The sequence below is a fragment of the Electrona antarctica genome (genome assembly GCF_951216825.1).
Source record: "Electrona antarctica genome assembly, chromosome: 1".
NCBI classification, from domain to species: domain Eukaryota; kingdom Metazoa; phylum Chordata; class Actinopteri; order Myctophiformes; family Myctophidae; genus Electrona; species Electrona antarctica.
The window spans coordinates 48,727,667-48,752,377 of record NC_136806.1 but is presented as its reverse complement, the minus strand read 5'-3'; the positions used below and the strand labels follow the sequence as shown (position 1 = coordinate 48,752,377).

Here is a 24,711-nt window from a genome sequence, read left to right as displayed (position 1 = left end):
GGAATATCTATAATGAGACAATGCGTATACACTATAGAGTGCTATGTATACATCAAATTCTATCTAAGTTACATAAGTTGAGCCTATGCATATGCATGTAAGGTTGTCGAGGCTAGGGCAAGTGCTACGGCAAGTGCTACGGGCTAAGATGAAGTCTGAAGAGGTGGGTTTTGAGACTACGGTGGACGATTGGGAGCGAGTCTGCAGTTCTGATTGCAATGGGAAGTGCATTCCATAGTTTTGGAGCCAGAAGTAAGAAGAGCCTGGGACGTGTGGAGCGTTGTCCCGGCGTTTATAGCAAAGGTAAATTATTGCGATTAAGACGATTATGCAACGATTGTGACAGGCCTACCTGTAGCTTCTCTCCAAAGGTCAGCCGGTGGATAGTGTGTGTCATGTCAGGACTCTGAGGCTGCGCTGTGGCGCTGTGTGTCGACACGTGAAAGTTCCCTGGGACCTGCAGCACAGGTGAGCACAGTACAGCAACACGTTACGCCAGGACAGGTGAGTACAGTACAGCAATACACGTTACGGTCAGGACAGCCGTTCAACAGTTTTGATTTTAAGGTCCGTTAAGCGTCAGTATCAAAATTAGGCTTCAATTGACAAAGGACTTCGGCAATGGCGCAGAGGGAGTTAATGACATAGTTCAATGTTGAAAATGAGTGGTATCCCCCTTTACGGACCAGTGCGATAGAGGTGTATCCATCCATTAATATACTAACATTATATACTATAGCAGAAAATAACAGTAATAATAGTGGATCTCCAAGCTCAGCTATTTTTGTGGAGTGTTCACCTCCACAATAAGGACCCTAGGGTTCATGCGGTGTAATCATACTGTCGATAATAAAATGAGATCAGTTTAATCTTGGTGACTTTTGCAGGTTAGAAAACTCAAGCTGGTGTAAAGCAGGTGCCATTCAAGTAAATATTTTTGTGACACACACACACACACACACACACACACACACACACACACACACACACACACACACACACACACACACACACACACACACACACACACACACACACACACACACACACACACACACACACACACACACACACACACACACACACACACACACACACACACACACACACACACACACACACACACACACACACACACACACACACACACACACACACACACACAGGTTGACAGTGACTCGGCTCGTGCCCATTTTGCGCATCGACACCGTGGTCAGAATACAAAACTCGGTGGGAAATCAGAATGTCCCTTGCTTTCCGCATGGCTAAACATCTAACTACCTGGCATGTTCCACTACAACGGCCCCATTATTCACAAAGCAACTCTCCCACTCGCTCCGCCAGCACCTTTAACAAAGTTAAGCACGTTAACGTGTACAACTGTCGGGTTAATCATTTTCGAGGCGCTGGAAAAACAGTGACGCAAAACGGGGGCGATGTCGTTGGAGAGGCCACGTTTGGAGAGGTACCAGGACCCAGAGCGTGATGTGTTCCATTTAACAGAACCCAATTTGAGATTGAATTTGTGCAGGCAGGCTGCCCTCAATCCCCACGCAAGCAATCCTTTTATTATTAAATGTCTAAGTAGACAGTCACAGTACATAATCTAACAGGCTCAGTTCTACATTAATCCTAAACTTGTACTAGGCAGGCTACTTAATGTAAGCCAGCTAATGCAATTGCGTGTGACACTGTGTGTGTGTGTGTGTGTGTGTGTGTTACATTGATTGAAGGGCCAATTTTCCTAACAATGGGGAGTATATTGCCACTCGGTGGGGGGACCATGGATGTGAAAAGGTGGCCCTGCGTTATGCCATCCTGACGGAGCTCAAAGGCACGACGGGAATCCTGCGACGCGTGTGTCGTTTACCACGTCACGTCACAATGCGTTGCGATGCAACACATTGTGAGCTTGTAGAGCTGCTATTTTCAAAAGCTTTATATACATTTGAAAACTTGAAATTCCACATAATGAGTACTTCTACTTTTGGTACTTTAAGTACATTTTGATGCCCAACCGATACTTTGGTACTTCTACTCAAGTACATTTTGAATCCCAGACTTTTACTTTTTTACTTGTAACGGAGCATTTCTATAATTGCAGCATTGATACTTTTACTTATGTAAATCATTTCAGTACGTTTTCCCACCACTGGTAGCGGGCTCTTACTTTGTTGATGGTGAACTCGCCCTCGAAGCGGCAGCCGTAGCCGTCGTTGAGCGCCACCTTCATGGAGTTGTCTATGTGGCCCACTTCGTGACGACCCATCTCATCCTGGATGTCCAGACCCACCACTGACCAGCACCACATCATGACATCATGCAGGGGAGAGACGGATGGGCGGATAGAGAGACAGACAGGCAGACAGAGAAAGAGAGAGAGAGACAGAGAGAGAGAGGCAGAGACAGACAGAGAGAGCGAGAGATGAGAAAATAATGTGTACAAATGTTTTCACAGGAAGTCAACAAACAAATAAAAAATAAGCACTTTGTTGGTTGAGCTGAGAGAAAGCGGAGAGAAAGAGGATGCGTGTGTGTGTGTGTGTGTGTGTGCGTGTGTGTAACAGCACAGTGTAGTCGTTGCTGTCGGACAGAAATCTTGTTGTTAAAATATGGATATGAACTACGTTTTTCAATACCCTACTTCATCTTACACTGTGTTTCGCAAAGCAGCGGAAATAGCCGATCTACAAGCTCTGAAGCTCATTGTGAGGCTGTAGATTGGCTACTTTGACACAAAATAAGTTACGCCGGAAGTGAAAGTGGTTTCATAAATACCGACTGAGCCAATGTAAAGTATTATCAACCAGAGCTCGTTGGGACTAAATAATAACTACATTGGATCCATCGGAAGTAACACAGGTAAAAATAATGTTTTCCCAATTTCCAAAACCGTAACAGTTATGGACGTACAAGGCTTCCACCCGACAGCAATATGATAGCTCTTTGCCTCCTGTTTTTTTCCTGTTTTAGCTCCTTGCCTCCTGTTTTTTTCCATTCACCCCGAGTGCCCCTCCACCCCCGCCCCCCCCACCCCCCAGGCTTCCCCTCCCCCGTTCTCTCATCCCTGCACCGTCTTGGCATGCTGGACCTGCCAGGGGCTTATTTTCAGATCCCCCATCTACGTATCGGCTGGCTGGCCCGGGCCCCAACCAACGTCTGCTAGATCACTGCTTCCCAAACACTGGGTCGGAACCCATTTGTGGGTCACGGACACATTTTTATGGGTCCTTTTATTTATTTTCTTTCCTACATTTTGTTTCTAATTATTATTTCAAGACCGTTTCAAAAACCATTCGCCCAAAAAGCTACATTTTAAGTTAAAAACAAATTCAATGATTTTCTTCTGTAATGTCTTGAAGAATTCAAAGACAAATCTAAGATATTCCATGAATTAGAAAACAACAAACAAACAAAAAGAAGTAGCGAAAATAGCCGATCTACAAGCTCACAACGCGGCGCAAAGAGACACGTTGTGAGCTTGAAGATCAGCTATTTTCACTAGGTTGGGTCGCGGGCAAACATCTCATTTCTCCTTTGGGTCACGGGCTATAAGGGTTTGGGTGCTAGATGAAGCTGTCAAGTGGCCAACCAAGAAGAGTCACCGTTGGCATTTGAGACGGCCAAGTTCATCCTTGGCCGTCTAATCCAAAGCGGCACTTTCTCCATATACAGAGCATTAATAGAAGCTCTAGCTCGGCTCTCTGAGCCTTAAAAGCCTTTCCACACAGAGCGGATGTGTGGGCGTGTGTGATTATTATTATTAAAAGGTTACTGCTGCACATTTTTCAGCTTTTCCATCAAGTCACAAATCATATTTCTGGCAATGTGCAAAGGTCAGCGCACTGCAGCGAGTGTGTGCCTGAAAGTTGGCTGTAACTGTGGAAGTGTTGCGCATAGAGAAACGGATACACGGTGGAGACGGATGGAAATAGCAGCTTTCCGTGATGAAACAATGTCTCCGTTCTTGCTGTATACACATTGAATTTGAGGTAATCGATGTTTGATAAGGTTAAATAGCTCTGCTGTCAGAAAGAAACCATCTAAATACCCAAAAAGTCAGGAAATGACAAATTCACATTTTTCAGGAAATTAAGAAATCCTTATATTTTGAAAACAAAGCAATACTGCCTCATCAAAGTTGGTGTTGTGACTTTATATATTGTCAATTACTTCCATGCTAGGGGAAGAGGTGGTGGAGTTAGTTGCTTTAGCAGACAGTTTGAGGGTTAAGAGGTTTTGTCTGAAGCGCTTTTTACTACTTTTCATTGGTTCAATATTTTCGAAGCCAAAAAATCTAAACCCTCAAAAATTGAGTTGTTGTCGGACATCTTGTATATCCCAATACGGTTACTTTTCAGGAAATGGAAGAAATAACCTGTGTTCCAAAGGATCCAATTCTAGATATTAATCCGTCACAAGCTCTTGTTAATAGGTACTTAAATACCTATTTTTTTAATAACCATGGGAAAATTCCCATTCTAATACCCTGACACATGACAAAGGTGTAAATCAACTAGTTTCTTTCTAAATTGGCTTGAAAAAACATCTATCAGGACTGGAGACCCCAAGGGGGGGTAAGTGCATATTCCCATAGAAAGGAGGCATCATTCACTCCCGCCATTTCCCCCCCCTTTTCTCCTTTGTACATAGTGTTCTGAATACGATTTCATTGAATACATTGAATGCTTTACTTTTTTGACAAATAAAGTATTAAACCATAAAATGGTAAATGGTGCATTTATATAGCACCTTTATCCAAGGCGCTTCATTCACCCATTCACACACACATTCATACACCGATGGCGGCGGAAGCCATGCAAGGTACCAACCAGCACATCGGGAGCAATTTGGGGTTCAGTGTCTTGCCCAAGGACACTTCGACATGTAGACAGGAGGAGCCGGGATTCGAACCGCCGACCCATGGATCATTGGACGACCTGCTCTACCTCTTGAGCCACAGTCGCCCAAACCATCAATCAATCCGCTAAATTTCAAAACTGGCTGATCTACAAGCTTGATGCTTTTTGCGACTGTGTCAAACTACAAAGTACGGTAATCATTTCGCAATAAACAAGATACAAGCTTTCTGCCTGACAGTTAATGATTAACTCAAAGACGAAAGCAGAGCGGCAGAGCAAAATACGGCTTTAAATGCATTCCAGTGAAGCGGACTGCGGTTGGACAGCTACGGCAGTGGTTCCCGAACTTTTCAGGTCGAGACCCAAAAGAGAGATTAGACATTTTAAATCATTCATCTCAAATATTTGCACATCCCATCTCCCATCTATGGTGGCTCAACCGTCCCACGTTTTAAATCTAAACCAGTGGTTCCCAAACTTTTCAGGCCGAGACCCAAGAGAGAGATTCAACTTTGCCTGGGACCCAAACTAGTGAAAATAGCTAATCTACAAGGGCATAACGCGTCACTCACATTGCGAGCTTCTTAATTTTTGTATTTATTTTATTTATGGAATTTCTTAGATTTGTTTGTTTTAAAATGTATGTAAATCTGTAGTTTGTTGTATGTTTTTAATGTATTAAAAGAAAATGGGATTTGTATTCGAGTTGTGACCCATAAAAATGGGTCACGACCCACTGTTTGGATAACAGTGAGCTATGATGTACGTATGAAATGAAGTAAAGCTTATAAAACTACATTCAGATAGCATTAGTAATCAAACATTCAAATAGCATTAGTGATTAAATGACAGTCAGATAGCATTAGTAATTGAATTACATTCACATTGCATTAGTAATAGCAGGAACAAAGAATGAGACCTTTAAAAACACATGTTCCACAGCTGTGTGACTGACTGCAAGCCAACGTAACACACTCTTACTCACACGCATTAAATGCACAAGTTTACCCACAATGTCATTCTTTACACAACCTTTCGTTTTTGACATTACTGAAATGTATCTTTTGTTTTGATTTTCCACAGGCATTGTTCTCTTTGCCATTTCATTTATTTCCTCCTCGTTCTCCTTGTCCCTCAGTTTATATTTCCTCCCCTTGAAAAATAGGAGCTTGCACAAAAATGACTTATTTACACCTGTAAACCCCTGATGACGCACTTGATTCTCAAATATTTTTATGTCGAGCACCCCCACAACTCTGAAAGTGTACAAAATACAAAATAGAACCAAATGTAACCCCGTAATGGTCCATTTGGTTCGATTTGTGCACTCTCAGAGTTACAGACCTCTAAGGGTCTATTTGGATCCTCTGGCCTCATTGAGGCCAGAGGATCCGTGGACTCCACTTTGACACTTACACTATCAGAAGTCTACATTATCAGTAGTCGCTTTGAAAAACCTCTCTCTGTGTCAAGTGTTTTTCTTAGCCGTTCTACATGTGAGTGTTCTAATTTTAGAATCGTTATCGGATGTTTTTTTGTTTTGTGTTTTGGTCCGTTTGCTGTTTCTAACCGTTTGCTCTGTACTTTGTAAATTTGTTTTGAAAAGCAATAGAAAGATAAATTCATTATCATTATCCAGTAAAACTAAATAAAACACCACCACCCGACTACACAACAGGGCCTGGTAAACAAACCATTTTCTGGTTTAACGAGCCGTGTTCCTTATCTGCATTCTCATTTGTCCTCCATGGACATGTGACACGAAACGATAACGAGGAAACATAATGAGTCCGTCTGATAAGATCGGCAGTAAACACGGGTCATAACTTGTACAGGATACTCATAACACATAATATATCGCTTTTTAAAGGAAGGTAATACATTCAGAAAAGTAAATACAATGAAGAGAAGAGATGAAGAGATGAAGATATATTTTAATATATGTTTATATACTCACAATCACAGTGTAAGTTTGGCAAACTGACGTTTAAACTCACATCTATCTTCCCGCCACTGTTTTTATCGGGATCATCTACATACAGCTCATTTACGCTGTCAACACAAACCATAAAACAACACAGACAGACAGACAGACAGACAGACAGACAGACAGACAGACAGACAGACAGACAGACAGACAGACAGACAGACAGACAGACAGACAGACAGACAGACAGACAGACAGACACACAGACAGACAGACAGACACACAGACAGACAGAGGCAAAAAGACAGGGGATAGTTGTTAAACGAGGTTGAATAAAATAATTTAAACCCCAGATAAATCGAACTCGACTGAAGAGCTATTTCAATAAGAATATAATATTTCCCTGCATGTATTTTATCTTCAACCTAATTACAAGGAGAATAACTTCAACGTCATAGTCAGTCTAACTCCTCTGCCCAAATTGTCGCCTCTTAACCAAGCACTGAGAAGCTGACGCATGCTCAAGGTTTCCTGTGAGAAACTGTCTCTGTTTTGTCGGGCCAGAAGAACACATCATCGTCGTCATCATTATAACCACAGCAGTGACATTATTAATGATCAAGTCAGTGGATTGCACATTTTGCAGCAACAGACTTATCCTGGGTGGCGACAAAGAAACCATTACAGTATTTCATCGCTGTGGGGAGAACTTGTATCTCCATATTTCAACTTGAAATGTTTTTTTGTTTGTTTGTTTGTGTGAGTGAACATGAAAGTCGTTGGTCTGTCTATGGGTTTGATAAAAATGTAACCAATAAAAAGTAGTAACAAGAGCTTGTGAGTAAAATATTAAGTACATTGGATCCATTTGAGCATACTGAAAAGGAATGGTTTGGCCGTACAGTACAATGTTTCCACCTTGAGTGTGTGTGTGTGTGTGTATACCTACATTTCAGTGGCTATGAATCCCGTCAGCTCTGACAGGAACAGGAACAACATGAACACACAGCACAGGATGGATACTGTGGAGGGGACACAGGAAGACAAGGACTGGAGTTAGACAATTATAAGTGGGTGACATTCAAGTATTCGGGGACAAAAAAAGGCGGGAAAAGTTTTAAATAATATAGAAAAACTAAAATCTTCCCTTCTGGGCTCCCTGGCACCATATCTTTTCAGATGGGGGGCCGTGGCCAATCACAGATTAATTCAGGGGTCCTTGTCATGAAAATGTTTTGGAATCACAGCTCTGGGTAAGCTTAAATTGCTGTGGGCTAAACATGTTGTTTTGGACTTAAAATAATAATCCAATTTCAAAGCACAGGCCAAAAGCAAATGAGTCACACGGTGCGTGGCCATTTGTGGAAGACTGATCTAAGCCATTGACCTCAATTAAAAATCACAGCAGAGTCATAAAAATGTTCTGTAAATAGCTGTTTTACAGGCGGCGTTAAGCATGCCATTACACTGCTTTTTAAAGAGCCTCCTTTGGTGAATACTGTTGGATGCCAATGCACCGGGCGGCCATTACGGCAGATCTCTTTTGAGAAGGGTGATCTCATGCTAACGTAAGCCTTTAGAAACAGGTCAATTCGGGTTTCCTGGGGACCAAACTCACAAGCTGACAACCACCCCTAGATCAAACATGGCTCACTGCACAGCCTGGGCATTGGACTACGATGAAGGAAGAGACCAAATTAAGAAGTTGAAACAAACAATAATGAGCAGTTAACCAGTGGTGGAAGAAGTACTCGATTATTTACTCCAGTAAAATTAGCAATACCACAATATAAGAATACTGTGGTAGCCTATTAGTAACAGTCCTCCATTAAAAGATTGTCTAGTAAAAATACAAAAGTATTGGCATCAAAATATAAATAGTACAGTACCAAAGAAATAGTACAGCAACATTTGTCGAATGTTTTTGAAAATAGCAAAATAAGTATAAAATAGGGCTGAAGCAATGTTTTATAATGTTAAAACTATAAATCTGCATTGCAACTTGTAACAATAGCTGTCAAATAAGTGTAGTGCAGTAAGTAAAAAGTACAATATTTGCCTCTGAAAGTAAGTTGAAAGTATTTGAGTACTTTCCACCACTGCTTTGAACCGAGGGAAAGGGAGAATGAGTATAATTGTATAATTGACAACAGCTCAGCCTGTCTATTAAATGTAATCTAATCAAAAAAAGAAAACAAATCTGCCATGTAAAACGTCATACGTTTCCTAGGTTATATATAGTAGTAAGAGATCCAAGCTTGCGTAACTGTGGTTAATCTGGCACGAGATACATACACACTGTTACACACACACACTTGTATTATACTTACTAGTTACTAGAAGCTCGACCAGAACAACATGGCTCTAACGCCACACCAAAAACATTTAAAAAAATCAACAAAAATAAAATAATATAGCTGCAAGCAGTGATATGGTGGGACCAAGAAAGAAGGCAATAAGCAATAAGAACAATATGCACAAATAAGCCTTGGAAACATGGAAGACTGAACTTGAGAAAAAGAAGACCATGTAATTGTGACAAGTTGTAATTGTGTGGGATAGGGGCAGGATTATTGACGACTCATACACCGAGTTGGCGGTGCCCAGATTTGAACCCACAAACTTGTGTTCCAAAGGCAAGAGCACCAACTAAGCTATCCAGACACAATAAGTAGTTATATTGTTAACTGCAAATTCATTCAGTGTTTTTGAAAACAAGTATGTGTCTCCTAGTTTTGGACATTACTACAGTGTGTTCGCTGTTAATGTGTTCACGTACAAACTTCTCATTTCAGATAATGGTCCAAAGATTGTGTGTAGAACGTTTCACGCAAGATGCTCAAAAATCAGGGCAGAAAATCAGGTACAAGAATTTTCCAAACTGCTCAAAATGGCGGAATATCTGATTGCTTACAGGTCAAAGTGACAGATGTGTTCCAATGAGTCAAGGAACATGTGGAAACAAGTGCCATGACTTTTGGCCAAACGAGACATGAGTTATGCCTGTTCAAAAATTGCTATAGCGCCCTCCTTTGACCTATTGCAGTAAGACTGGTTTCAGTGCTATTTGGCAAGACCCTCTACCATACTGTAAAATGTCATAAGCATATGACGCTGCATGTATGTATTAGGGGCAGAAGAAGAATTTTCACAAAACAGCAATTTTCATTGGCTCATAAAAACTCGTAGTACAAAAATGTACTTCGATATTTTGTCCGTATAGGTCCAAAGTTCACGTGTAGAAGTTTTCGTGCATTTTGATCAAAGATTCTAGGAGGAGATAGATAGAACTGTTTTTCATATAATTCAAAATGGAGGGTGATCTAAAGGTCAGAGGTTAAAAGCCAGAGCACGAAAGTTGTTCGGCATGAGGAGACACATATGTGTATCAAAGTTTCATTGCCAACAGTCAAACGGTTCATGAGCTATGCGATGCGTGTTCAAAGTTTGCATTTTCAATTGAGTGCAATAGCGCCACCCTTTGGCCAATGGTCATGGGCTTCACATGGCCCTCTACCAGATTCCCGCGTTTCGCAAAAAACGACTGCATGGTTCAGCCAGAACTGCTATTTTTGGCGGAAGAAGGAGGAGAAAAAAATACTTGTGGTCCTCACAAGTATAGTAATACACACACACACACACACACACACACAGCAGGTGTGAACTGTGAAGCCTGTTTACGTGGCAACAGTATCCTAGCTAGACCTGGCCTTGTGGTCGACAGGGCGTCACACAGGACAACCTGCTGAGGACTTGTGTATTTACTTAAGTAAAAGTGGTGGAAATACTCAAGTTAAAAGTTAAAAACCCTGTATTCAAAGTTTTTTTACTTGATTAAAAGTACAAAAGTATTGGCATCAAATCGTCACAAATCTTGTCACAAATTGTCACAAATCTAAAATCTCACAACGCGTCGCATCGGCTATGTTCAAATAGACAAAGCATAAAATAGGGCTTAAGTGGTTGATGCATGTGATGTTTTGCATTAATAATCTAAACCTGTAAAGTAGTTGTAGTGGAGTCCAAAGGACAATTTTACCTCTGAAATGTAGTGTAATGAGAAGTAGTAAGTACTTGTACTCCTGTAAACAAAGTCTGATCCATCCATGTTTGTCTGTTCCAACATCATTGCCACGTTTTGTTTTGGTTTCCATTTTATTTGTTTTGTTAGAAAAAGAAACATGTATTATGTTATACGTATGCATCATTGTTGTTTCCCTCTCCTGTAATGTCTGTGCTAACCCGGGGTTCTTTTAAAAAAACAAAATAAAAAGTTGGTCACAAAAAAGAAGTAGTAAGTGTCGCTAAATAGGGAAATATTCAAGTTGAGCGAAAGCACCTCAAAATTGTACTTGAAGTACTAACAGTACTTGAGTAAACGTACTTGAGTTTCTTTTCCAGCTCAACCTGCGGCAGAAGGTAATGTTTAACTGAGACACAAACAATAGGGAGTGTCGCCATGACACATCGGCCACCGATCCGGCTCCATCAAAGGACACGTATAATTGTCCACAGGCCTCGGGGCTCTGGGTGAGTAAGGGGATTACATGCAGATCACAGAGTAATGACTTACTGAGCCTAAACCTAGAGCTGCTCCACAATGGAAATATTGACGAGACAACAAAAAAAACAACAACAAATCACTTACAGTAAAAAGAAAAGATCTCACACAATGTGAAAACACAAAAAAACTTAAACCTGACTCATCCTTCCATGTGGTCGCGTTTGAAATGGATTCATAAAACACAGGCTGGTTCCCAAACACGGGGTCAGGACTCGGGACCCATTTGTGGGTCGCGGACATATTTTTATGGGACCCTTATGTTTCTTACGTAACAAAACATAAAAATAAAAAAAAACATTGCATAAAAAGCAAACATTTTCATGAATTAAAAACAAAAAAAATCAATGAACTTGATTTCAAGCCCTGTTAGGGCAATCACGCTAAATACTATTAAAATCTGGTCAAACATTGGCCAAATTGTCAAATAACATAAGAAAGAGGCTCACAACATGAGCCGTTGTGAGCTTGTAGATCTGCTATTTCCACAATATTTATCTGTGGAACCAAGTCAAACTAAATGCAATGCCCCAACTCCTACATTCCAAGTGCTTATCAGGGTGGGGGTCTCCAGTTCAAATATGATACATTTGTGGGGGGGTCACGACCTGAAAAGGTTGAGAATCACTGCTGTATACAGTAATAAGTGTTGTCCTGCAGAGTGCACACAAGCAGTAACTCCAACCTAATATCTCAACTCAACACAGTGCTCTCAGCCTGAGGCGGTGGACTTGATGTAAACCAGGCAGGAAGGGAGTTCAGTTGACAACATTAACGCCCCATGTGGGTTGTATTTATTCAACTAGTACTGCTGCTGATAAGTCAATGGAAAGTGGAAACATCTCCAGCACATTTACACAGATCAATTTACCAATTCTTTGTCAGAGGAAATCTTCCCTGACATCGTGACAATAGAGTAAACAAACCGCTTTGTCACCTGGGCTTGGCCGATGAATAATCAAAAATAAACAAGTGATTGTGAAACTGAAAGTCTGATCATTCAATAGTCAGTCAGTAGTCAGTATCCTGCCAATCAGCTTATAATCAATACGATGAGTATACGAATACGATGACAAAACAAATTGACTTATCCTGAAAAAACAATGTTTTGATTTCCTGTGACAACAAGCCATAATTTCCTGCGGCGACAGTGAAAGAGGCTGTCATTAACATTCCTGGCATAGTAGTTGTACTACGACAGGCCCCACCCTCCTCTCTGTGACAAGTACCTCAAATATGAAACTCCTGGAGCAATCTAACCTGTTCCAGTAAGCGTTTAATCACTCCATCTACTTCACCTGGGGCTAATGTTTTGTACCATTTACATACAGACACACTGGAAGGGCTTACTGGCTTTCTTACCAACAGTGTTTGAAGTCTTTCTTTATGGCTGTGTGCCAGTGTGTGGGCAACGCAATGTTTTTAAGTCTTACCAATAAAATAAAGTCAACCATTTGGGAAAGTAGAGCACTTAAGAGGCAATTTTGTAAAACGAGACAAAATGTCATGACAAGCAATGAAAAATGTTTTGATTTATGTTTGGACTTGTATTGGAACAAGTCCACAGCCCTCCCATGAGACACAGACCAAGTAGAAAAAAGGTTATTTTATCATGAACATTAGTGAGGACCAATTATATTTGTGCTTGGTTGAAAATTGGTGAAGCATACCAAAAGCGTATAGCAGAAAACTCCCACCTACGTACGGTGTTGCGTACCTCTGAAAAAATGAAAGGACGCAGAGGCTTCATAAAATGTTGCGGACTCTTGATTGGTTGGGAAGACAACAAGAAACCAACGTGGATACTCACTGCATGCTCCTGTATACGTGGGCTGTGTGAGATCTTTTGGCACTTTCCTGTAGATATCCAATCTGAGGAAAAATACGAGAGAGAGAGAGAGAGAGAGAGAGAGAGAGAGAGAGAGAGAAAGAGAGTATAAATATTAGAAACGCTATGTAAACACCATGTGCTCAGCTTTGGCTGAGAAAAAGAGCACATTCTGTACTCAATAGACGGTGATATTACGGCACAGTAGTGGAATGTTATGTCTGGAACAAGGCCATTATATACACACATGCAAGCATGCATGCACACACACACACACACACACACACACACACACTTCAAAATGTACAAAAGTATTGGCATTGACTTTTACTGCGTGGCCCCAGTGCCCCCCACAAAATGACCGGAACTACTTAAAGGGCCACTTCACCACTTTTCAACCTATCTTCATATCTGCACAATTCTTTTCTACTCAGTCTGTCTCATAGGAGGGCTGTGGGCAGTACAGAAACTCGTCCACCAGTGACATCATCGATGGGGAATCCAAGCTAATTGAAAACTGCAGACTTTCTAGACCTGAAAAGTTGCAATGCAAAAAGAAAAATTTAACTATCCCTTTAAGACTCATTAGGTTACAGTATTATGTATTATTAATAGTATTATTAATAATAAACGCCCCCCTAGCTCCATGTATAGCATAAGGGCACGATATTTTTGTCAAGTGAATACGAGCTTGTAAATCGAACTGTGAATCAGAAACTGCCATGGTCGGTCACTGTCCAACTCCACGCTACTCCACAGCAAAACTATTTCTGCTCACAGGCTGTGATGTGAGCCGTCGTGCACATGCCCTTTTTGGGAAATGAAAGATTTTCAACAGACACACAGGTTCGTATTACTATACTTGTGAGGAGATCGACATTTTATGAAGGCTATATTTTATGAATGCCATCTTTACAATTTTGTAGATCGTCTAATTTTTGTGAGGGTACCTACCCTAGGGGACACGGGGAAAACATGCAAACTCCACACAGAGAGGCCCTTTCGCCAACCCCGCCTCAGGTATGGGCACTGATGACACACGAAGTGTACTTACACACTTCGTGTAAGTACTCAATTGGGGAAGTTTCATGGTGATAACAATCTATGGTTTTGCACACATGGACTAAGAACCAAAAAGAACTGAACCGGTTCCCATTGGGAACCAACCGGTGGAAAAGGGGCCATTGTGTATTTCTCAATTTCTACTATACGTGCAGGGACATGTGGCCCTCAAGTATAGTAATACAAGCATGCACATGCACACATACTCTCCCCTCATCTCCTTCCAAAACAGTCACATCTGTGCACATTTCTTCCAGCGAGAGCTGCCATGCATGCGGTGAAATAATCACAGCTGACGCAAAGAGGGGGGGGGGGGGGGGGGGGGATGGAGGAAGCAGTGAGGGTGGGAGTGCTTCCTGTTGAGGCCCACACCCTGCTGCTTTGGCTCGTGTGGGCCCCCCACCTGCCCCCTCCCTGCTTCACAAGACCCTTGGATCCCTGCCACACCCCGGTCCACCCTTCCTCCTTCATTCTCTATACACCACTGGGAGTTTCCTACATTCTGGTTTTAATTATTATTTCAAAAACAAAATTAAATTATTTTTTTCAGTGATTTGATGAAGAAATCAAAGAAAAAAATGTAAGAAATTCCATAAATTAGAAAACAAACAGCGAAAATAGCTGATCTACGAGATCAGAATGCAGCGTGAAGCGACGCGTTGTGAGCTTGTAGATCTGCTTTCACAAGTTTTCACTAATTTGGGTCCCACGCTAATCTTTTGGGTCATCACAGGCTAAAAAGTTTGGAAAGCACCGCTCTAGTCTACACACCACTGGTTCTCAAAGTGGGGTCAAGGTCAAGGGATGCCCAGATTGGTGGTTCCAGAGTGTTTCTTTTAGAACGAAATTGGGTCTGTTTGCCCTGATGAAGGTCTAAAGCCCTAACCACACCAAAGAGTCAAGACGGTTTTAGCGTTGTCCCTGCGGTGTGATATGTCCTGTTGCACGTTGACCCTAGTGATTCAACGCATGGAATTCAATAGCCCAAACCACACCAAAGGGTCGAGACAGTTTTAGCGTTAACTCCTTGCAACTGTTTGGACCCAAGGAGTTGCATGGTTAGGGCTTCACGACAGAAAGGTCGACTTAACAAAGATTATTTTTTTTTTTTGCCAGTTCCAGACAGTGGATATTTGATATCAAAGATCACTCTGTGAACATTAAATCGTGTTTGTTCTGCACACATGTCACTACCTTTGAGGTGTGCGTCAGCCTGCTTTCATACGTTTGAAAGAAATGGGAAAAACTTCTCTTATGGGTGTTTCTGGCACAACATCCTCCCCCCCATTATTCGATTAATCTGGGCCACAAAGTGATGGTGAAATAAGGTTGCCAAGCACAAACATCATGGTAAATATTAAATAAATGCTCAGTAAGTTATCTGAACCCAAGCAGCAGAAAATACTTTATGTTATTGTATACCGCAAAGGCAAGTATTCACATTTCGATTAAGTTCTAACTAACGCTTATTAATATAAACATTTAGATAGATCACTGAAGCAATTACTTGATTAGAGATAGTAACATTGTTTGTATTCAATGATTTTTCTGTTGAGCGATTAATCAATTCATGGTTTCATCTATAACAACTATTATTTCCATGCCCACACATAACCCTGTGCCTGTCGCTGGCATTAGGAGCATTAGCCTGGCAGGATATGGAGGGCATTACTACAGAGTACAGACCTCCCTGCTTGTGGTTTACGTTTACGGGACTAGCTGTTGATGAAGATGACTGCACCGCCTCACATCCTGACTGTGGAACACTAGTGTTTACACACACACACAAGTCTCCTTCTTTCATCCACTGATCAGAGACAATCGGCCAAGTGATGACCTCAAATAAATATTTTAGAAGAAATGTCGCTTTTACCAAGAAGACATTTTCTGTTTTTTAAAGCAGTACATGACCTGTGTGTGCACGGCACTGTTTGCAGTCACAGTTAATGAGCTTCTTGTGTTTTCTTGGTTCAAGAACATTGTGTCTTTATGAATCTTAATATGGACCCTGGAGAGCTCTCATCTCTTGGCCCACTTTACTACCGGTTGCGTTTTGCAATTTCCTGAATTACCAACACCTCCCTCTTTCCACCACCTACAGTACAAACCATCTTATTTGTCCCTTGGTGCTTCATTATGAGGGGGGGTAGTCTTCCATTAATGGTGGGGACAGTGTGTTCCTGCATCTCTTTAGCAACACCAAGAGACATGAAGGCACATGATTGCTTTCCAAAGAAAACAAGACCTTAGCAAATTGAAAAAACTGAACAAATGACTCACAGCGGAGTGACTGAGTGATAGATCTGGACACTGATAGGTCAGCAAAACCTCGTTATGGTACGAGGTCAGCCCACAGCGATTTACAGCATGCGACCGTTTAAGCAACAACGATTACCAGAATCATCGTCGTTAATGACATAATCGGCCAGTTATGTTTTTAATCCACTCATCTGCTGAAAGGACAGAGTGCTATCTAGGTAACAAATCAAACGCTTGTTATGGTGGGGCTCAGCCTGTCAAGTATAAACGGTAAATCAATGCTGTCGGGCACAACCCTTTGCTATATCAAATTTAGTAAAATAATAATAATAAAAATATCAAACATTTAAAGGACCACTTCACCACTTTTCAACTTATCTTCATATAATTGGTCCTCACTATTGTTGTGATAAAATACCACAATTTTTTCCTCAGTCTGTGTCTCATAGGAGGGCTGTGGACAGTTTAGAAACCTGTCCACCAGTGACATCATCGATGGGGAATCCAAGCTAATAGAAACTGCAGGCTTTCTTTTCCAGAAAAGTTGCAATGCAAAAATGGAAGCCATAGTTCTCACGATAATAACAATCTAAATATATTTTAAAACAAATCTTGTTTAAAAAAAATCTGTCTAACGATGATGTCACTGGTGGACGGGTGTCTGAACTGCCCACAGCCCTCCTATGAGACACAGACCGAGTATAAACAAATTGTGGTGTTTTATCATGAACATTAGTGAGGACCAATTATATGAAGAGATGTTGAAAAGTGGTGAAGTGGTCCTTTAAAGGTGGCCTTACACTAGCCGATAATCGGGCATTTTTGACGCTCGGGGGGTGCCCGACCGCTCAACGCGCGATCGGGATCGGCCCGATCAACATCAAGAATGTTTGATATTTGCTCTGCCCCCGCTCCGACTATCCTGTAATGTGTGGTGCTATCAGATTTCAGACTGAAAAAAATCGGCTAGTGTAAGGCCACCTTTAGTGAAAGTGCTTCTGTGGGTTTTATAAATATTTGAAAATTATAAGTATTAAGAGCTTGTAACTAAATAATTACTACTTTGGATCCATTGGAACACAGGTTCTTAAAAAAAGAAAAAGGAAAAAAAAGTAACACAGGCTCTTTTTTTCCATTTCCTTAAAAGTAACAGTTTTGTACATAACTAGAAGTTTGCGTGCCTAACTGCACGCTCACGTCTGACGCCAAGTAACGCAAAAAAATAGATAAAATGCCCCTCGGGGCACATGTCTCCACCAGGGCAGGTCAGGTTGTGGCCTCCTGGTGGCGCTATAATAGGCCAATGTGAAAAGGGTGCCATTTTTTCTTACGCCTTGGATGGCAAGTGGCATTTTGTTCCAAAAATGTGTTTTGCAAAAATCCACCTGTTGGTGGCGCTATAACAGGCCAATGTGAAAAGGGTGGGATATATTCCTCAGCCTAGTAGGAAAGTCTGTGAAAGATTTCACGTAAATTGCACGCTCCGTTCATGATTTGAGACTTTTTGTTGAAAACGGGCCAATCCTGAAAACTTTGAAAGCTAATGTTAGTCAATTAGGATGGAATATGAAATATTAGAGTTGTCCCGATACCATTTTTTCAGAACGAGTACGAGTACAAGTACTTACTTTTTAGTACTCACAGATACGAGTAGTTTATTTTTGTTGAGTAACCACCTATTTGACCCCCTTTTTCTTATAGATGCAGATGTATCTCCTATCTACACTTGTCAGTTGTCGTTTATGCTTGCAGATCGGCTGTTTTGGGGCGATTTGCTACAGTGTTGGGTCAGACTCGTTCAGCCTATAGTGTCAATTGGATGCTTTGGTACTCATCCTCATCAGTAGAAGTAATGATTCACACATGGTGATCAGCCTATTTTCAATAGGCATCATCACTGCTCTCTGGCTGGTCTCAAAATCAATTAGTCAACAATTTCCTATGGCTTTTAGTCGAGTAAGAATGTCTTAATTGACGACAACCCTACCAATAAATATCTCATCATGGTGTGTTGCCATAGTAGGTAGAGATTGGCTGTCAGTGTCTGGTCATCAAAAGGTCTTCACGACCTGGTCTATGTGATGAAATGTCCCTGGGCAAGACTCCAGACTCCAGTTATCTGCTTGTCTGTTAACTGTGGACTAACTCACTGTTTCCCAAACAGTGGGTCGGGACCCATTTGTGGGTCACGGACACATCCCATTTTCTTTTCCATTTAGAAAATATATATTATATATAATATAATATATATTTGAAAATAGCCAATCTACAAGCTTGCAACGTGTTGTGAGTTTGTAGATCTGCTATTTTCACCAGTTTGGGTCCCAGGCAAACGTCTAATCTCTCTTTTGGGTCTCGACCCGAAAAGTTTGGGAACCACTCTAGTCTGGAGTCTGGACTAACTGACAGTTATATCTGCTTTAGTTAGGTCTGTTAGCTGTGGACTAAGTGACAGTTATCTGGGTTAACTTAGGTAACTTGTTAGCCCTCGACTATCTGACAGTTATCTGGGTTAACTTAGGTAACTTGTTAACCCTCGACTATCTGACAGTTATCTGGGTTAACTTAGGTAACTTGTTAACTCTTGACTATCTGACAGTTATGAAGTGTCTGTTGACTCCCTCGGGTGCAACCAACGTTCATCTTCACAGTGTTTGTGGAGGACATTCACGCACCGTTTCCCTGCCCTGTTCAATTAGTTTGAGGTGACCAATAGGCAAATGTTAGTCGTGTGCCAATATCCTGCCTGTGGTTTGCTTTAGGCTGGGTGTGTGTGCACTAGTATTGACAGACTGTGTTTCAAGACCTGCACATGCTGTAAATCCTGTCCTGGTTTGTCCGGGACTGTCCCAGTTTCAGGATGGGTGTCCCAAGTCCTGGACACATTCTGCGCAACTCTAAAATGTCCCGTTACAACGAAATTATCACAGTTTTCGCCACATGGCCAATCCTACATATTTTAGTCCATGAATTATATTATATTAGATAATAATACAATATTTAGAAAGAAGAGACTCTTTGTCAGAACTTAGACTTGAGCCTAGGCTAGGCTAGATGCTAGGTTTACCTGGTATTCAAGTAGTACATTGTTTTTGCATGCTATTTACATGACCTTGTCGTTTGTTGACTAGGGCTCATGACAGGGCGACTGATAAATGGATGCGTAACTCAATGTAAATAATTGTTATGTACAGTGAGGGTTGCTGTGATGCTGTCCATTATCTAAATACACACTGTATGTGTAGTAGATTACACTTACTATTGTTGTTAGCCTACTATTGTTAATTTGTCACTGTTCACCTTGAGTTTCCCTCCCCCCATTCTCCATTCCTCTCAAATTCAAATTCTCTCTCTCTCTCTCTCTCTCTCTCTCTGTCAAGGCAGGTGGCATCCCCCGCCTGGTTCTTCTCGAGTGGATTCCCAACGGGGGCAAAATGCTTTGCTCCATTATGTAAAGTGTTGTGATGAGACTTGTCGTCGTGATTTGGTATTATAACAAAACTGAACTGAGGGATACACCATGAGCCAATGCCGATACCAACGTAAAATAACAATTTTGGCCAACAGCCGATGCCAATGTTTTTTGCCAATTCAATCCTCCTCTTGTGCTAGCGAAACAAATAAATCTTCATGATATATCCCACCATCACACCATGTTTAAATGAGCACAAATTCTATTATATACAACAGATAAACATTGGCCCCTGGCATCTATGAAAGTAATCTTATTTCCTAATACATATTATGTACGCACACACGCACACCAAATCCTTATAGTGGTGCCAGTCCACGGCAGAATAATCAAAAAAGTAGTAGACGATACCCATGTACGGCTCATTAATCAGTGCATCCCCTAATTGAGTCCCTAATTGACATACAGTGACATAATGAGTGAGAGCGGCCAATACACAGAAATGTGTGTCATTGTGTATTGTGTGTATACTAGAGTGACAGGCACCCTGCCACATGTTTGGACAGTGGGGAACTACCCTAACCTGACTCCACCAGAAACTACCCCCCCTTCCTGTGACTTTAGAACATTGATCAGAGGGGAGTCTGGGAGGTAGAGCAGTGGTTCACTGTGGTTCTCCAACATTTTGTCAAGGAGGACCACCAAATTAATATGCATTTGAACACAGATCCCCATCTGAAAAGATTTGGTGCCAGAGGGACCCCCTATAAGAGCAGATTTGATATAAAACCCTTCAGAATTATTCAAATTTTTAATTTTATCCTAAACCTCTTTATGTGGGATGGATAGATAGATAGATAGATAGATAGATAGATAGATAGATAGATAGATAGATACAAAAAAAACTATTAACTGTGAGTGGACAAAGCATTACAATAGGGCCCACCATTTTCAATTCACAAAACATTTACAGACGTAAGAATATACACAATAGTCAAAACAGGAAATGAGGTAAAAAGGGAAAAGAAACAGTGAGGGGGAAAAGGGATAGATAGATAGATAGATAGTTAGATAGATAGATAGATAGATGATGACATATTCTATTTGAGCAAATCACTGACTTATGCAAACCACTGATGAAACAAGGTTACCAAGGGAACAGTGATTCAACATTAGCTGGCTGAAACAATGTACGAATGTAGCTACAATTTAGCAACAATGTCGCAACAATGTAGCCATGTGTGAACTGTTTGAATCGATACCGATCGATACTGCTAGAAGAAGTTGTTCTTGACTTGCGCTGCCTGCGCACAGGCAGTCTCGTGCCAGCGTTGATTCATCCATGCACAACCCACACACACACACGCACGCACGCTCACAATCACATCAAAATGTCCGTGCACACCGATAGTGAGATGAACTAAAGCCCTATACTCACCTCCTCACATCGAAAGGCATGGTGTTTGATAATGTAAAGCTATTGTTTAATCAGAATGAGCGCTGTGCTGTGTTTCTGTTGTTCTTTCATCCACCGGGTGTTCATCAGTACCGGGTTGACGTCAGCTTAGGACGCTTTGCACACGCTGATTGGCTGGAGTTGGTTTCCTGTCGAACGTGATTCTGTTTCCTCTCCTCACCACCACGACACACAAACACACTAGCCTCGTTCCCAGCTGACACACACACACACACACACACACACACACAAACACGTCTTGTATTTAGTTTTTTATTTATGCATGTTACGTATACACAAATTATATATAAACAATGATTACTTTAAAAAAAAAATATCTCACTGGCGTTCGCAATAACATTCCGAACGAAGAAAGAAAAATAAAAGCCGAAAATACAGAAATAAAAAGAAAAGCGTTTCTGACTTGACGTGACTTGCCATTGTCAATAGGCTAATAATAACACAAGTAGGCTACACAGGAGTATAAATAATCACCCTGCACCTTGCAATATGATTGAACTAGTATTAAGGTGCTTATTTGTGCGTGTCGTGTCGGTTTGAACGACTGTAGATCACGCCTACTGGTTAAAGATTGACGCCCAGAAACGTCCAGAAAAAAATAGAAGATGCAGCCAGAGATATTATAGACCTCTGGAAGAGTCTGTGTAGTGTACATCCACACTCTTCTAGTCGGTGGTGGAAGAGCTACTCTGATGTTTTACTGATACTTTTACTAAGTAATCACAACAAACCACAATATAAAAATATACTAGCCTACTCTGTTGTATGTCCTGTCTAGACCTATGCAAAAATGTACTTGAGTAGGCCTACAGGTACAAAAGTAGCCGTAGCATCAAAATATACTTGAATTCAGTACCAAAGGTATAAGTATACTCATATGCAGAATTAAATGTCCAATTTCACATGTTTTCTTGTGTCAGATACCTAAGGTGGGAGTCCTTGAGGGGGTTCCAGGGGGTCTCCACCCAGTATACCATGGGGATTGGGAACCCTGGCACCCCTTTTGATGAAAATAGCAGGTCTTGCGCTATACGATTATAGATCTGCTATAAGCTATTTGGTGAAGGAATTTTGTGAAATGAGGGGGAGGAAAGAGCAAACCACGTTTAAGTGGTTAAATGATTGATAGTTACAGTAGGAACCACATGAACCCTGGTCTGTAACTCAAAGAGAAAAGGAACCAAACTAGATTGAGCTCCAAGAGATAAAATAAATAAAATAAAAGTAGGCTATCAAATGGGCGATCCAGGGCGTAATGCATTATCAAAATGTGGGTCCTTGAAATTAAAAAGATTTTGTCGGTCATCTGATGAGGGATTATTTTTGTATGAGCATATTGTATTTTTAGGAAAATCCTTATCGTTATAGTTTTGTATATAATTGTTAGTCATATGTTCAGTTTAGAAATAGTGTACCGACCATAGAGAGCAGTAAATAGATTATAGGGAGATTTGAGAATCACTAATCATCTGACTGCATGACCTGCATGTAAACCTAAGGGCTTCCTTCTGGGACATTTGTGTAGTGTTTTCGAGTGGTGCTATAGCCACTCCTATAGACAGCACACACACACACACACACACACACACACACACACACACACACACACACACACACACACACACACACACACACACACACACACACACACACACACACACACACACACACACACACACACACACAGAGAGGCCAGGGAGGAGGGCTTGTACAGTCTACAGCACAAGTACAGTACAGCACCACTCACTTCAGACTGGTCTTTAATCCAGGCTTTCGAGTGTGTGTGTGTGTGTGTGTGTGTGTGTGTGTTTCATTTAAGTGTGATGATGAAGCATTAACAGCCTCTGCATTACTGCAACTTCCTGTTGCAACACAGAAACACCAACATGCTGCATTTTCCCCTCAAAATGTCTCATTTGAAAATGTCAATTTAATTACCCTATTTATACAACAAGCTACACTGTAGAATAATAGGTTTCGCTCATTGTGCCATCTACCTGTGAAAAAGTGTCTAAAATGGTAACTTGTTCCGTGGGTGCATGCCTCTGTGAATTAAACTACCAAATGAGACACATAAACCACATCACAATGAAATATGACCTTTATCTAAAGGTCTCGTGGTGACTCTATGGTGAACTCTATGGTGACTGACAATATCAAGCAGTTGCAACCCGCCACCTTTATCAAATTCCAGATATGTAATCGTAAATGGTTATACCATGGTAATTAATAACAACACATTCATTGGCTTAGGTTTCCGGAGTGGAAGCTGGTGGAAGTATTGTGATGTGTGACACGATTTCTTTTTTTTACATTTGCAGACGATGTGGTCCTTTGGTCCGTATTTGGTCCTCTCTTATGCACCCATCGCTGGTGTGCAAAAGGCCTGTATTTCAATAAATGCAAATTTAAATATCTGGACAAAGATTGAGGACATACTGTACGATATCAGCTGTGTGGTTTCCCCTGTGCGTATTCCGGGGTTGTCAACGGTGATGATGGTGACAGTAAACAGACCTCAATGTTGTCAACCATATCGTTTCACTTCCCTTTCTGGACGTGAGAGCCACTGTTAATTACACTCTAAAATTATGTGAATCAAAAACAGTAGTTACAGCAGTTTTATTTGCAGGCCTAAACATGTTCACGCAGGAACAACAGAATTAGTCTTGTGAGGACATGGCATATCATACATCTGAATTTATCTCATCCCATAGCATGTTTAACAGCCTGATATAAGTTCATAAAAAAATCTGACATTAGTTCCCAACACTTTAGGCCAGTCTTTATGTTTATTCTAATTGGGGAAAGTAAGTATGAGTCACATCACATGATCACAGAATAGTTTGAAAAGCATTTGGAATGTTTAGTACAGTACATCGTGCTTACGATACAGATCTACAAAAGCTTCAGACTCTTTACAATAACTTACTGTACATGGGGGCATGCTATAAGGAAAAATACTCATGAGAGGTTGTATGCCGCTATATGTTATAATGTTACATTTAATCATGATTTATATCCTGGATCAATGTTGTGTTTAAACTCATGTTAAATTAAAAACTATAATCTGATTTCTAACACTAAACCTCTGTGTTGACATACAGTATGAGGGGCCATCCAGACGAGGACGTATTTTGAGTATTTAGCCGATCTGCCCCTTTTGCCGACGGCACCCTGATGCTGGCCGTCACGGCCCTGCGGAGAGACGCGAGAGGCGCCACGACAGTGTTCTTCCTCAAAGGTAATTAGATTTATAGACGGAGACGGCGTTTTGGGGGACTTAAACGGCTAATTTTGAAACCACCTTCCAGAGTGGGAAA

At 41.2% G+C, this 24,711-nt stretch overlaps 1 protein-coding gene across 1 annotated transcript in view; it reads right to left on the bottom strand.

The window, feature by feature from the left end:
* The window catches only part of ergic1 (endoplasmic reticulum-golgi intermediate compartment 1), a 31,656-nt gene extending 10,107 nt beyond the window's left edge, over window positions 1–21,549 (bottom strand). The window contains exons 1-6 of the mRNA XM_079498312.1: window positions 21,350–21,549; window positions 13,161–13,222; window positions 7,739–7,811; window positions 6,820–6,914; window positions 2,171–2,295; window positions 353–457 (exon numbers count right to left, since the gene is read on the bottom strand). Coding sequence (XP_079354438.1) covers window positions 353–457; window positions 2,171–2,295; window positions 6,820–6,914; window positions 7,739–7,811; window positions 13,161–13,222; window positions 21,350–21,369 — 480 coding nt within the window. The 5' untranslated portion in view covers window positions 21,370–21,549. The remainder of the gene's footprint in view (window positions 1–352; window positions 458–2,170; window positions 2,296–6,819; window positions 6,915–7,738; window positions 7,812–13,160; window positions 13,223–21,349) is intronic.
* Window positions 21,550–24,711: the final 3,162 nt, after the last annotated feature.